Source organism: Sceloporus undulatus, chromosome 2 (genome assembly GCF_019175285.1).
Source record: "Sceloporus undulatus isolate JIND9_A2432 ecotype Alabama chromosome 2, SceUnd_v1.1, whole genome shotgun sequence".
NCBI lineage: Eukaryota > Metazoa > Chordata > Lepidosauria > Squamata > Phrynosomatidae > Sceloporus > Sceloporus undulatus.
Genome location: NC_056523.1, coordinates 57,100,383 through 57,115,625, shown reverse-complemented (window position 1 = coordinate 57,115,625; position 15,243 = coordinate 57,100,383). Strand labels below are relative to the sequence as shown.

The window sequence follows — 15,243 nt, the reverse complement described above, 5'->3', positions numbered from 1 at the left end:
TTAAAATAAATTAACAAAAAATCATATTTGATAATTGCAGCTTTTGTTTCGCTTGTTTATTTTAACCCCCTTGCTTTCAAAACCAATTAGACTAATGAGAATCAAGTTAATAAAAGCATGGCAATATGCTGATTAGACTATTATGCAATAGTATTGCTACTTCTAAAAACAGCAAATATCATATTAAACTTGCAACCTTTGATGTGCATTCAAATAGTCAAGGATGCACTTGTTTCTCATATCTTAAGTTTAAGACTGCAGAGAATTCTGCAGTTGACTGAAGTGGCTTGATACAAATGTAAGCAACCTGGTATTCTTCAGAAGTTTTGAAATAAAGATACAAACTATGACCATTGGCCATGTTGGCAGATGCTTATGATACCTGTAATCCAAGACACTTGGAGAGCACCAGGTTGCCTACTGTTCACTTTCAGAGTATTAATTCAACACTTCTTTTTATTAAACTCTTCAGGTGAGAGCCTATGGTCCTGGCCTTGAAGGTGGCCTTGTTGGAAAGCCTGCAGAATTCACAATAGACACGAAAGGAGCTGGAACTGGTGGCCTGGGACTGACAGTTGAAGGACCATGTGAAGCCAAGATAGAGTGCTCTGATAATGGTGATGGCACATGCTCTGTCTCTTACCTGCCCACAAAACCGGGTGAATACCTTGTGAACATTCTTTTTGAAGAGGTCCATATTCCTGGCTCTCCCTTCAGAGCAGATGTTGAAATGCCATTTGATGTGTCCAAAGTAATTGCCACAGGCCCTGGACTTGAACATGGTAAAGTAGGTGAGGCTGGCTTGCTAAATGTGGACTGTTCAGAAGCTGGACCTGGGAAACTGGATATGGAAGCTGTGTCAGACTCTGGTTCTAAAGCAGATGTTGAGGTTCAAGATAATAAAGATGGGACATACGCAGTTACATATGTGCCCCTTTCTGCTGGGATGTACACACTCAAAATGAACTATGGTGGAGAACAAGTACCAAACTTCCCTGCACGGGTCAAGGTTGATCCTGCTGTGGACACAAGCAAAATCCAAGTTTTTGGGCCAGGAATTGAAGGAAAAGGTAAGCCTATTTGTTTTTCTAAAACTAAAAGGTAAGTTTATTTTAGCTAATGAATTCAACATTTCTGAAGCATATGCAGATGTAAGGGATGCATGTGCAAGTGTACCTTCTGGCACTTGACCCTTCTTGCATTTTTCACAATACTAACTACTCATTTCTCTGGTCATGCTAGCAACTCATAATGACATAGGAAACAATTTCAGTGATGGTTTAACAGATTAGCAGCTCTGAAAGAAACTGCATGGATGAAAGGGAAACCTGGGTGGAGGAACCAGTGGGTGGGTTGTATTTACATTGTAAATTGTTTGGCTGTCTTTGGCACCATGTTGGGGGGGTTGAACTAATTTGTGTGAAGACATGTGTATACATGTGGGTTGAAAGCATTGTTCTGTTCAACTGAAATTGTTCTCAGTGGAAACTGTTTACACTGCAGATGTCTTCCGTGAAGCAACAACAGATTTCACTGTAGATGCTAGGCCCTTGACCAAAACTGGTGGAGATCATATCAAAGCACAGATTGCGAATCCCTCAGGAGCTTCCACAGACTGCCTTATCAAAGACAATTCTGATGGGACATATGCAGTGGAGTTCACTCCATATGAAAAAGGTAAATACTGCTAACTGCTATTGACTTTAGTTAGTGGGGTAGAAAAATAGATAGTAAGCAATACCATTCTGTATTTCACATTTATAATACCTGCAGGGCTTAGTTGCTCTGGAGCACATAACATAACCTCTTTCTTGAAGATAACCAGTGGCTTCCTCCTGATTTAAAGCAAAACTTCCCCAGATAATCAAGAAATCACTTCCTTGAGGCAAGAAGAATACCACTTGTGGGTCTACACTGCCATGTAATCTTTCAACATAAATCTTCAAGGAGCTCACAAATGTATGTTGATATTTTGTTTACAGGCCCTCATACTGTTGAAGTGACATATGATGATGTTCCTGTGTTAAACAGTCCTTTCAGAGTGGATGTCACAGAAGGATGTCATCCTTCACGTGTTGTAGCCCAAGGTCCTGGGCTACAGGAAGCCTTCACAAATAAACCCAACCCATTCACTGTTGTCACTCGGTAAGCATCACAGGCTGTAGTCTGAAATAATCACATGGGAAGTTAAACCATGTTAGAGAATCAATTTATGTGAGCGTGTGCACACATGCTTTGTAAACTGCAAGGTGTGACTGTAGATGCATATAATGTAACTGTATATGCTTGCCACTCCCTTTTGGGCTAACTGTCATGGATTGGAACATGCCATAGAGGAGAAACAAATAGCATAAAGCAGTTCAGAGCTGCTTTTGGCATTGCCTCAAGCTTAGTTGTTGGCATGTTGATAGCTGTTAAGTGATTCTTCCTGACAGACCCACCCACACACCTCAAACTTGCTGTGCTTGATTTTTTAATGTCTTTTCTTAGATCTCTTTAGCATGTGGTTCACATGCCTGCCAACATATATCCTTATTTATGACTTCAGCATTCCTTAGGCTTAAATCAGGATCAATATGCAAGTAATCTTTAGTCAATCAACACTAAGACTTATCTGTACTTCAGGGTTTTTATCACCCTTCTTGAGACCTTACTGGATAGACTTGCTGCCATTTGAGAATGAGTGGCTGAACACAAATAGTTGCATCATAAAATGCAATACAGTGGGCCCTTGGTTCCAGGACCTGCCCACCCCACCTTCCGTGAATCCAAAATCTATGGATGTTTAAGTCCCATTAATTACAATAAATGGTGTCCTTTATATAAAATAGCAAAATCAAGGTTTGCTTTTTGGAATTTATATTTTGGGGGAATATTTTCAAGCTATGGGTGCTTGTATCCATGGATAAAGAAACCGTGGATATGGGGGGGCAACTGTAGTAGACTTTAACAGTGAAATAATAAACAGTCGTATAATTATATGAACTTTTGCTGTTTGCAGAGGGGCTGGAATTGGTGGCCTTGGAATAACTGTTGAAGGGCCTTCAGAATCCAAGATAAGCTGTAAAGATAACAAGGATGGCAGCTGTAGTGCAGAATATATCCCGTATGTTCCAGGAGACTATGATGTCAACATAACTTATGGGGGTGAACACATCCCTGGTAAGACCACTTGTAATGTGTAATAATAATAATAATAATAATAATAATAATAATAATATAATAATAATGTTTTTAATCACACTATTTAACTGCTTTTAAAATCCTTTCTAAGTATTAAGTTTTAAATTGCTTTAATATTAATAATACTTTTATTCTATTTTAATGTTGAATTTTTCTATGTTTTTATTATTATTATTTCTATTGTAATAATTTTAATTTGTAAGCCACCTTGAATCCCACTGCGGGAGAGGAAGGCAGACATAAAGAAAGATGATAATGAACTTCTGACGTGTTAGAAAATTTTCAATACAGATATTAATAGAACTTGTATCTTAATATGCACTGTACCTGGTAAAGTTGAAGTAGTATATCTTAGCAAGAACTTTCCCAGTAATAATTGAATTTTCCTGTGCTACCCTTTCCCTCCTTCCTTTTACAGATTTATTACTTAGATTTATATCCAGCTTTTCCACTAGTGGGCTCTTCCTCCCCACATTGGCTATGTAAGATAGGTCAGGGTTAGAGTGAAAGGAAGTAGCTGGCCCAAGATCTCCCAATGAATATCCTGGCTTACTGGGGAACCTGCATCTCTTTAAGTCCCACTCCAGCACCTTAACCATTGTATCATACTAGCTCTTAGTGTTCACTCTTCACCCTTCCTTACATTCCTGTTTCTCAGTTTATTAAACATTTTCAAAAGGTCCAACCACTTTGTCTCTGGACTCTGTCCTTAAGTTTCCTGGCTTCTGGAACTTCTTCCCAGTCATCAGCCTGTCCCACAGAGCTTCTCCAGTCCCTAGGGGTCTGTGTGAGGTTTCAGTTCCAGCCCCACTTGCAACTTTATGATCGCTCACAGAAGCCAGTCTGTAGATGTTGTGACAGTTTTGTTCCTGTGCATCTTGTTGCTTTGGGGAATTTTCAATCAGTTAGTGCATTTTTAATTTCATTTTCTCTTATCCTCTATCCTTCCCCAAAAAGGAATGGGCATCACTATTACAAGTATAGTACAAAAACTATTGCTGTTAAATAAAAGTTGGCATTTCTGGATAAGAGTTGGGGCCAAATGAGCAGTATGAGATGGAGCTATGCTACTGAAAAAGTGGCTGCTATCCTTGATGTCCCCCTCGTGGTCATTTAAGCTTTAGTGAACTCCTGTCAGGCTAACCCCTTGCCTCTGCTTTGTTGGCAGGAAGTCCATTTAAGGTTCCTGTAAAAGATGTCATTGACCCCTACAAAGTGAAAGTTTCAGGACCAGGCCTGGGAACAGCAGTCCGTGCCAAAATTCCCCAGGCCTTTACTGTGGATACCAGTAAGGCTGGAATAGCACCACTTGAAGTTGCGGTGACAGGCCCCAGAGGTAATGCTTCAATGCCTTAGCTTAGTATCGGTACTAGTTTTAAATGTGAGTGCATATTTACAGGTAGGAATTAGAGTTCTTGCTCAGCTCCATTGGTAGCAGTGGAACCCAAATGAAGAATAGAACTAGTGTTGAATACAGTTGGGAGATATATGCTAAATTTTTCTGAGTAACTTAGTTATTACTCTGTGGCAGAGCTTACAAAAGTTGCTTTTTGGATTAACTACTTCCAGAATCCTTCCACCAGCTAGGATGGACATACTGTTGGGGGACTTCTGGGAATGGTAGTCAAAAAATAACTCTTCCAAGCTCTGCTTTTTAGCGCTACAAAAATTACTAGCTATAGTAGTGAAGACGTTTCTTAAGCAAGTTCTGTTGGAAACCCTTAAGCTGCTATTTAAACACCCTTGGAATGAGAACACTTTGCCTGAATACTGGTAATAGAGAGGAGAACTGCAGTTCCTGTGCTGCCTCACCAGTGAGTATTGTCTAGACCTGTTGGAAATTGGATTCAAGCTGGAGGGCCATAACCCCACTAACAGGCCATCTTCTATAGGAAGCAGTGGAAGAGTGAGTTACCATCTAGAATCCTCTCCCAGCTGAAATGGAGAGCAAAAGGTCTTACATCATACAGCAGCATATTAGATTTTACTTTCCAGATTGTCTTCATCTAAAGTGTTCTTGTTCCTTGAGAGAAGCAAGTAGGAAAATAGAGATGAAAGGCTAAGGACAAAAGAAATGTGAATATGGGGGCTGGGAGGAAAAGGCAGCATAGAGGTTAAAGCCTGAGGCCAGGGAAAATGTGTGTACTGTTGGAAGACAGATTGCAGATGAAAGTTTGAGTCTCAGAAAGTATGTGTATGAGGGAGCAGGGATGATTGGAAGAAGACATAGTTTAGGACAAGGCGAATGGGAGGGGAGGAGAAGAGAAGGCCAAAGAGGGTTTTATTACTATCAGATAAATGCTTGCTAGTTAACATAATATACTATAAAATATAGAAATCAAATGTATTGAATGTCATATGCTTGTACCAAATACATGAATATCTGGAACTCTTTCAGTGCCTACACTTCCAATATGAGCTTTTCAAACTTCTCAGAGCACATTTATTTTAGGCCTGCCACTGCCAGGTCTAATTTGACTTCATATGCAGCACCATTTCTTCTCTGTACCTTTGAAAATAACTACTCAAGGGAGGTAGTGGTATTCAAAGTTAATGTGTACCATGAAGCTGTGATGAATGGACCAAACATGGTTATTGCATGCGAAGCTACGTGGCTGTTCTGTAATCCATTTTAGGCCAAATACTTTTTGCAAGGAACAACTGATAAGTTCTGGTTTTGGATTATTAAGTTAATAGTTTTTTGATTCTAGCTGATGAGCCGGATTCCCAGTCATGGCGCAGTCCCCTGAAAGCAATTTCTGAGTTCTTTAAAGGTGACCCGCAGGTTGAGTCTAATGAAACAGGTTTGAACTTTCACTAACTAATTACTTTTGTCTTTAAGAAAATCTTCCAATCTCAGTGGATGTGCTCTGTTACTGTGAACTAGTTTAATTAAATTACTCTGCTCTGATGCTATGCTACTAGTTTCTCACTGAAATAATTCACTACTCTTTCACTCTTTCCCTCTTCCTGCTCCCCCCCCCATTAATATAACTTAATTGTGACTTCATACATGTCTAATTACAGTTTATGTATGTACAACTAATCCTGGGAAATGGTTGCATGTACAGATTCAGACATCTTAATTTCTGGGATGAGTCTTAAAATGTTTCCATCTTGAATTGGCTGATCACCCAACCCTTGCTTGATAGTGATGAATTTATTCAGTTTTTTAAACTCATTAGTGGCAAGCTGAATAAAACCACTACTTTTTGTAAACTAACAAGCCACTATTCTGGATTGGATGTTGAGCTTAACCAGTGGTAGTGGGTAACAGTAGAAAACAAAAATGTTCGTCCCTGTTTCTGGAAGCTTGTATGTTAAGTCTGCCCGATAACTGACCTAACCATCTTGTTCCTAATTTTGGAACAATAAATTTTTCTAGTCTTTCTTTGATACTGGGCTCTTAGCTTACAGCTGTTGGACTTCAGCCAGCCAAGGAACTGCTTGTGATTTCACTTCTTTCTAATTGGTGAGGTCACAGACTGGGAATGATAGGAATAAGGACTAAATTGGCTTTATCTGAATAGACCACAAAACAGATGTCTGTGTGGATTTCTTATAGAGCTTTAAATCAGTATTGTGTGCTTGTGCTCCAAGTGACAAGATTATTCATACATAACTAAAGCCCTGGTGAGAAGGCAACTAAATGAATTAAAATGTGGTATCCTTTGTCTTCCCTGCTTAGGTTTGGCAGAGCCAGTTAACATAGTTGACAATGGTGATGGCACTCATACAGTAGCATACACGCCAACGCAGGAGGGTCCTTACACAATTGCAGTAAAATATGCAGATGAAGAGATTCCTAGAAGGTAAGAGGAAGAAAGTCAGGCAGTAGAATTTTAATGAAATGTAGCTATTGGCTGGCTTCCATATTTAGGGTGGAGGTTGCATCTGTAGTGCATTTTTAAATCATTATTATCTAATTATAGCAAAGAACTTGGAGAATTGCCCTGTATCACCTGCACTTCATTTCTCTTGGTGGTTGCAGGAGAGAGATAATAGTAGAATTCAATGTCACACTACATTGTTACAATGCTATTGTTACACTTTAACTGCTATGCCTGCCTCCTATAGAATTCTGGAGTTTATAGTTTAGACTAGGACCTCTCTGGCTGAGAGTTCTAAATGTCCCTTCCTAAACTACAAATCCCAGGATTCCACAGAAGGCAGGGATAGCAGTGGAAGTGGAATAATATCACTATAACAGTATAGTGTGATATAGCACACAGTCTAATTTGCTTGATGTCTGCTTCTGAATATAGTATGAAAGGCAAACTTGGACTTACCCTTTCTCAACATACACATTTTAGCTCAGGGGTAGGCAACCTGCGGCCCGTGGGCCGGATGCGGCCCGGCAAGGCCTTGGGACCGGCCCCCGGCCTGGTCCTGCCACCGATTGCCACTGGGGCCTTTGGGGGGCAATTGTCTATAGAAGCCTCAGAAACATGCATTTATATTAACATTTTTTAAAAAATCAGCAATTTTTTTCACGTGTCCTCCATTTTTTTTTTAAAAAGTGTCTTCTATTTGAAAATTTTGTCCTACATTTGTCCTGGTTTATTTATATATTTAATTTTTTAAAAAAATATTTAATTATTTATTTTTTGGCTTCGCCCCCCCAGTTTGTTGAGGGACAGCAACCCGGCCCCCGGCTCAAAAAGGTTGCCTACCCCTGTTTTAGCTTGTACATGTAATAGCTTTGAGTAGTTAGTACTAAAAGACTATGGAACTAATTGATGTTCAACCTTGGTAGGCATACTAAACCTGCATGTACTCTAATTTTCATGCCATTTATAATTATGAAAACTGCCAGATAAATGTGGATGCTTAGTGATGCTGGAGAAAAAAAATCCTTCTTTCAACAGTCCATTCAAAGTGAAGGTGCTTCCAACATATGATGCCAGTAAAGTGACAGCTAATGGGCCTGGCCTTAATGCCCATGGGGTTCCAGCCAGCATACCTGCTGATTTTGTTGTTGATGCTAGAGATGCCGGCCAAGGACTTCTCTCAGTACACGTAACTGTAAGATATTATGTCTTTTTGTGTCCTTTCTAATATGTGTTCCTTCAGCAGATAAGCTCAGTCTTCACATGTGAAACTCTATAAATATTTGAGATGCTTGATTGCTAACCAATAGAGGGCATAAACATTGCTTCCTAATAAAACTGTAGAATATCAACAGGGGTTAAATAGCTGGCACAGAACAGATTGACCTTCCATATAACAGTTCCTCCACAACTTTCCTTAAAAAGAGTAAGTTAAGTATTAGCACAATGGTGTATGGCCACTGTATGCTGGCTCTGAATTTTTCAAGCAAAACTTGTGAATCCTAATGGAAGATGTTTTGTACGAAGTACTTGATAAAGTGCTTTCAGTGTGAAATATTTCTGGCCTTTTCAAATTCTCTAAACTAGGCCAGTCTGCAGTTTTCACCATGAGTGAGCATATACAAGGTTTTGTACCAGGCCAATACATGTTTGGAAGCTAATCATAATGGTTCTGGGCTCAGTTTCAGGACAGCTTTGTTGGAAGATTTTTCAAGTACAAGCATCAGTTTAGAGAAGTCCTAGTTAACCCTTGCAGTGAGTAAGAAGTCTGTTTGCCTTATGAGCTGAATACGTACTTGGCCGAATAAAATATGGTATACCCTTTGTCTAATGCTCATTATTGAAAAAATGTTTTATGGGGGAAAAGTTAAAATGCAAAGGAATAATAATCAAATTAACCTATTTTACTCAAGAAACTTTACTGTCACAACCCTTAAGTTTTAAACTGCACAGCACAGATACTGCATGTAGAAAGTGAGCAGTGATATTGGTGACTGACTGCCCTAAACTTTGACTAAGCTGAAGACGTAGTAGATTAACATATCTGCTTCCTGCTGGTGCATATAGTGAACATTCATCCCTCCATATTTGCGGATTTGATTATTCACGGAAATGATTAATATGTTCTCTCTAGGAACATCTAGGTCCTCCAGTGCAGTTCTATGGTCAATGTCTGTCAGACGTTGACCACAGAGTTGCACTGGAGGACCTAGAGATTCCTAGAGAGGTGTCCTCTCAGGTAAAAATATGGGGTTTTTGTTATTTGTGTTTTTTCTATGTTCACAGGGGTCTTATGCCCCTAACCCTAGCGAATGTGGAGGGACAAGTGTAATATTGAGTGCATTGCCCAGAAGCCTAGTTCCAAAGACTTTCGGATCATGAGGTGGGATTTCATGAGCTGCAACAAACCAACCATTATTTGATAGATTAATTTTCATGTAAACCTTAAATTGACCTTTTGTTACTTAGTAACAGCATCCATTCAAAGTAGCACAATTGTGTTGGCATAAACTGTCAAGCCTAAACAAGCATGTCTGAAATCTTGCAGCCTTCAGATATAATACTATGCCTTTTGGTTTTAATGTGGCTTGCCTCTGTTTGGTGTCGCTTCTGACATCCAGGACCAAGATGGCAAGCCAAAGAGGGCAGATATCCATGACAACAATGATGGCACTTACGCAGTAACTTACATCCCTGACAAGACTGGCCGATATTCTGTTGACATCAAATATGGTGGCGATGATATACCTCTTTCTCCGTATCGAATTCGTGTATCACCTGCAGGAGATGCCAGCAAGTGTCTAGCAACAGGTAAAATCCTACTTTGGTCTCTCCTAATTTCGCTTCTAAATACTTGAGCAAAGCAAATAGTCTTGCCCAGAACATGGGAGCCAGGTTAGCCATACACCAAACTGGATTATTTTAAGATGATTATTCTTCCCTTCTGTAATAAGCAGAGAAGTTTGTGGACATTTTGAATTTGTATAGGACTCTGTCTTTTTTAAATACTTTCAAAAACAGCATTGCAAGCATACTGATAACAGTTCATGGCAAGAACTGTTACTTGAAGTTAATTGATATTTGAAGGTTCTAGATGGGATTTTCCTGGGCAGAAAAGTACTATAAAGGAAGTTGGTAAATATGATCAGAGAAGTACCTGCAAAGCTTGGTCACAATCCCCTCAGGTATTGCAGCTTGATTGAAGGACACATTGAATAAAATCTGCTGGTTTCTTGGATGATTTCACATTTGCTCATAGCAAGACCTGTGACCACATGTGACTCTTGTGTCCATTATTTGCATGTTAAAGTGCATGCATTGAAGGAATAGCTACATTTACGTGTCATATTAAACTGAAGATACTGGCTTGAGAAACCTGAGTGGAGTTCACTGGACATAGATCCGCTTCAGTTGTCTTATTTTTATTTTTGCTTGGCTTGAGCTGCCAGGATTTAATAGTTAAATGTAGTTTTTTCTTATGACCAAACTAGGAACTATGTTTTTTCTTTGTGACTTCTGTGACTCACAGGGGTTTCTGCCAAAATGGCTTAGTTTTAGACGTTCCCAACTAGGTTCTGTGCAGGTGCAGAACAATCTATATCTGTGAGTTCATAGGTGTCCACTCAAAGAACCACAGTTTCAGGTAAGCAAACTGTTCTTCAGTGCCAAGCAAACTGTTGTTCATGCCAGGTTCCTCTTATATAAGCAAATTTTATAATATATAGGGTAAATCAGAAAGGTTTATGCCACTTAGGCACAATTCTGGTTGATTTTTGATTTAGTGTGACATGTTTACTGGGCCAATGTTGGTAAAGAGGTGTTTAAAATCACTAGTCTTACAGAATCATCCTGCATATTAGAGGCAAGAAATGAGTTTTTGCAAGCTGAAGCAAAGAGCTGATAGAGAATGAGGGATGTTTACAGAAAGAATATAAACATTTGCCTTGAGCCAGGAGGAAACTTCCATTTTGTGCTTTTAAAGTGTGTGTGTGTGTTTTGATTTGGGGGGGGGGGGAGACTACCTGATGGCAAGGGGCTGCACAAATCCCCTCTAGATCTGAGAGGATCACACCCACCCACCATGGCCTCCCAAAATGTTCAGTCTTTTAAAAAAATGTCCTCTCTGCTCCCTAGGGGAGGGTGGGTGCAGTTTCACCATATTGTTGATGACATCTGTTTAACTTCCTGCTTTTAGCAAGGGGCCTCTCTTGAGCTTAAAGCAGCTGAAGATGGGGAAAACATTACAAAACCATCCCTTTCTGCACTGCTACTGGGAGTCGGGGCAGTTGAGTAAAAAAAAATTAAAAACCTCAATGTTTTCTAAAATATTATTCAGTGGAAGGTTGCCCTTGGGGGTCCCATGCAGCCTTGGAGACCATGAATATCCTAGATGCTGCATTTTACCTATCCCCAGCTATTTATTGGCCATTATGACCCATTTGTGTATTTTCTCTTTCTATGTGCAAGTATGGGAAAGTGACAAACAAATCTTGTGGTTGTTTCAAGGTCTTGAGATGGCAGAGTAGATTCAAGGGGAAGGTCAATATATATAAGGGGCACAGGTGGCAGAACTTTGGCCCTCCACATGTTTGACTACAGCTCTCATAGTCGCTTATTATTGGTTATGCTGGGTGGGGCTGAACATCTGGATGGCAAAAAATTCCCCATCTCATGAGAGGGTTTATGCTGCAGCAGCCCATTTTCAACAAGAAATTAGCACAGCAAAGGTGGGTATAGATTTGCATCACCAATACAGTAGTAGTAGTAGTAGTAGTAGTAGTAGTAATAATAATAATAATAATAATCCATTACGGTTAGCCTGAAGAAAGAGAGCCCTCTCTCCATGATAATTGTTATCCTTCAGCCTGCGAGGGAGTGAACAGGCAGGCCCAGCTCTATCAGGGCTAGCCTGAAGAAAGAGAGCCCTCCCTCTATGATAACTGTCACCCTTCAGCCTGTGAGGGAGTCAACAGGCAGGCCCAGCTCTATCAGGGCTAGCCTGAAGAAAGAGAGCTCTCCCTCCATGATAACTGTCATCCTTTGGCCTGCGAGGGAGTGAACAGGCAGGCCAAGCTCCACCAGGGCTAGCCTGAAGAAAGAGAGCCCTCCCTCTATGATAACTGTCACCCTTCAGCCTGTGAGGGAGTGAACAGGCAGGCCCAGCGCCACCAGGGATAGCCTGAAGAAAGAGAGCCCTGCCTCCATGATTACTGTCATCCTTTGGCCTGCAAGGGAGTGAACAGGCAGGCCCAGCTCCACCAGGGCTAGCCCGAAGAAAGAGAGCCCTGCCTCCATGATAACTGTCATCTTTCGGCCTGCGAGGGAGTGAACAGGCAGGCCCAGCTTCACTAGGGCTAGCCTGAAGAAGAGCCCTCGCTCTATAACTGTCACCCTTCAGCCTGTGAGGGAGTGAACAGGCAGGCCCAGCTCCACCAGGGCTAGCCTGAAGAAGAAGAGCCCTCCCTCCACGATAACTTTCATCCTTCAGCCTGCGAGGGAGTGAACAGTCAGGCCCAGCTCCACCAGGGCAAGCCTGAAGAAGAGCCCTCCCTCCAGTCCATCTGCCTTGGTCCAGGCCTCAGAGGGAGAGAATAACCACTGGACTTCATCCCCTTTCCCACCACCATTCCCTTCTCTTTTTGTGTCATGTCTTTTAGATTGTAAGCCTGAGGGCAGGGAACTGTCTAATTAAAAATAATAATTGTAAGCCGCTTTGATAGCCTTTAGGGGTATAAATACCAATAATAATAATAATAATAATAATAATAATAATAATAATAATAATAATAATAATAAATTTTATTTGTATTTCCCACCTCTCCCTGTGGATCGAGGCGGGGTTACAAAAAGAATAAAAGAATAAAAACCACAATACAATACAAAATACAATATTATCTAAAAATACAGTCAGTAAAACAACAATATTACTACCAATCACTAAAAAGGCCAAATTGTCGTCAATTTTCCATGCCATCAAGTCAGAGTGGGAATGTTCCATAAAATCAGCTATAAAAGGTCAGGTGGATAGGCCCGCTGGAAGAGATCTGTCTTAAATGCCTTTTGAAAGGCTTTTAAGGTGGTAATGAGACGGATCTCTTCCGGTAAGTTGTTCCATAATTTAGGGGCTGCAGCTGTAAATGCTTTATGGGAAGTTGTAGTTAGTCTAGTTTTTATATGTTCCTATAGTTTCTTCCCTGATGTTCTAAGAGTGCGCGGGGCAGATTGTGTAGGGAGAGACGTTTCTTAAGTAACTCAGGCCCAAGCCATGTAGGGCTTTAAAGGTAATAACCAACACTTTGTATTGTGCCCGAAAGCTGATTGGGAGCCAATGAAGAGATCTTAATATTGGAGTAATATGGTCAAATCTTGACAAGCTGTAGAGACGTGCCATAATTTCTGCAATGTTATCACAAACCGTTCTTTCTTGAAGAGTTCAATTTGATTCTTTAATTATATTTCACCTGAAAACCATTGCTATATTGTACAAATCACAAAACCACCTCTAGATTAGGGTGGGTGTCATGTGGTCCTCTAGCTACATGCTGAACTGGAAGTCTGGCTAGTTTAAGCCAGTGGTAAGGAACGGTAGGAGCTGAAGCACCCTCAAAATCTGGAAAGCTACATGATTCCCACTCTCTCTATTCTTGCTAGAATATGTTGATCTAGACTCAGAGACTGGACATTTGGTGCATCATCTGTATGGATCTTGGCAAAATTGTTCAATAATGGAAATGTCAGTTAAATGAGAAATAGGCCTTGAGTGCAGTTAAATTTCTCCTTAGTTCTTCCAACTTCACAGGCAGCCATTGAGCACTTGACCTATAGCTTGGAGAGGCCCTTGGTGTGCATTTCCCTGTTTTAAAGTGTTATATCAATATCCTTTTTTCTGAGGGTGGAATTTCAGTTTAGCTTGCTGTGTTTGCAGTGATTCAGATATCCAACAGGAAAAAGCATGCTTCTTCCTTGACAGAAGGTATGAAGAGGCTGGTCTGACATTCATGCCAATTACTTTCCAGGTCCTGGCATTGCAGCCACAGTGAAGACTGGAGAGGAAGTTGGCTTTGTAGTAGATGCTAAATCTGCAGGCAAGGGTAAAGTGACATGTACAGTCTTGACACCAGATGGTACGGAGGCTGAAGCTGAGGTCATTGAAAATGAAGATGGAACATACGACATTTATTATACAGCTGTTAAACCAGGAACTTACGTAATTTATGTCCGCTTTGGTGGAGTGGATATTCCAAACAGCCCCTTCACTGTCGTGGTAAGAGGACTAGCTGCTCAATTTTGAAACCATTGAAATGAACAAGAGTTTTTCTGCTAGAGAGACAAATGGCTGGCAGGAGAGTTTTAACAAGCTTGGCACTTGTTGCTTTTCAGATTCATAGTAGAGTTAGGCTAAATGTTTTGCCCATATTCCGTGTGGCAAGAATGGTGCTTTTTTCCAAGTTACACACATGACAAATATTGCACCACAAACCTTGTGAGCATTCCTCTTTTTTGTACTTTCTCAGCATTCATTGTTCCCTTGATCTTGCCACTTCTATGCTGTAGTCTCAACCACTCAGGAATGCTGTGGTCAATAGGAAGTGAACAGAATGTCTGCTCAATACTGGTGATTTTGTCCCTGGGAGCAAACAAACATGAAAGCATGTGATGAGTGTAGTCAGTAAGACGAGGTTAAATAAAAGCTACCAAGAGTGCTGTGGTGTAAGTGAACTTATTTTTCTACAGTAAGCCCCCATATCTGATCAGGGAACAACTTTTAGTCCGCATAAAAATTTTACAAAAATAACCCCTCTACTAGTTGCTCACATTTTTAAAGTGGTAATAGAATATCTCAGATTATAGCCAAGAACTAATTTTGCTTGAGATTATTTTGAGAAGTTTCAGGATGAGGCCCACATCATCCCAGCTGTCTGGTATGCATTCTTTTCAGGGTTGGTAAAAAAACAAGAGTTTTTTTCAAAATAAAACATGGCTCTGTTTTCTTTTGGGGTTTTTTTTTTTGCATTAATTTTTTAATGAAAAAATCCTGCCTATTAATACTGTGATAGATTAGTTTATGTATTAAAAAGCTTGATCAACTATGTTTGAATGCTTTCTAGCATTAACAATACAAAGTTATTGTGTGTTGATATGATTTACATCTTTCAATAAACCTTTGGGAATTATATTGACAAGTTGGTAGCCTATATATACCGGTATAGGACTACATTAATATAGGGCT

General features: G+C 40.2%; 1 protein-coding gene across 4 annotated transcripts in view; it reads left to right on the top strand.

Annotated features, from left to right (window-relative positions):
• FLNB (filamin B) overlaps positions 1-15,243 on the top strand; it is a 102,004-nt gene that overhangs the window by 64,454 nt on the left and 22,307 nt on the right. For 2 of the 4 annotated variants that reach the window (XM_042454778.1, XM_042454776.1), the window contains exons 21-30: positions 473-1,070; positions 1,504-1,677; positions 1,983-2,145; positions 3,002-3,162; positions 4,352-4,519; positions 5,895-5,987; positions 6,872-6,995; positions 8,052-8,208; positions 9,635-9,824; positions 14,030-14,277. In XM_042454778.1, the coding sequence (XP_042310712.1) occupies positions 473-1,070; positions 1,504-1,677; positions 1,983-2,145; positions 3,002-3,162; positions 4,352-4,519; positions 5,895-5,987; positions 6,872-6,995; positions 8,052-8,208; positions 9,635-9,824; positions 14,030-14,277 (2,076 nt within the window). The remainder of the gene's footprint in view (positions 1-472; positions 1,071-1,503; positions 1,678-1,982; positions 2,146-3,001; positions 3,163-4,351; positions 4,520-5,894; positions 5,988-6,871; positions 6,996-8,051; positions 8,209-9,634; positions 9,825-14,029; positions 14,278-15,243) is intronic. The other 2 variants (XM_042454779.1, XM_042454777.1) reach the window with 1 other exon arrangement.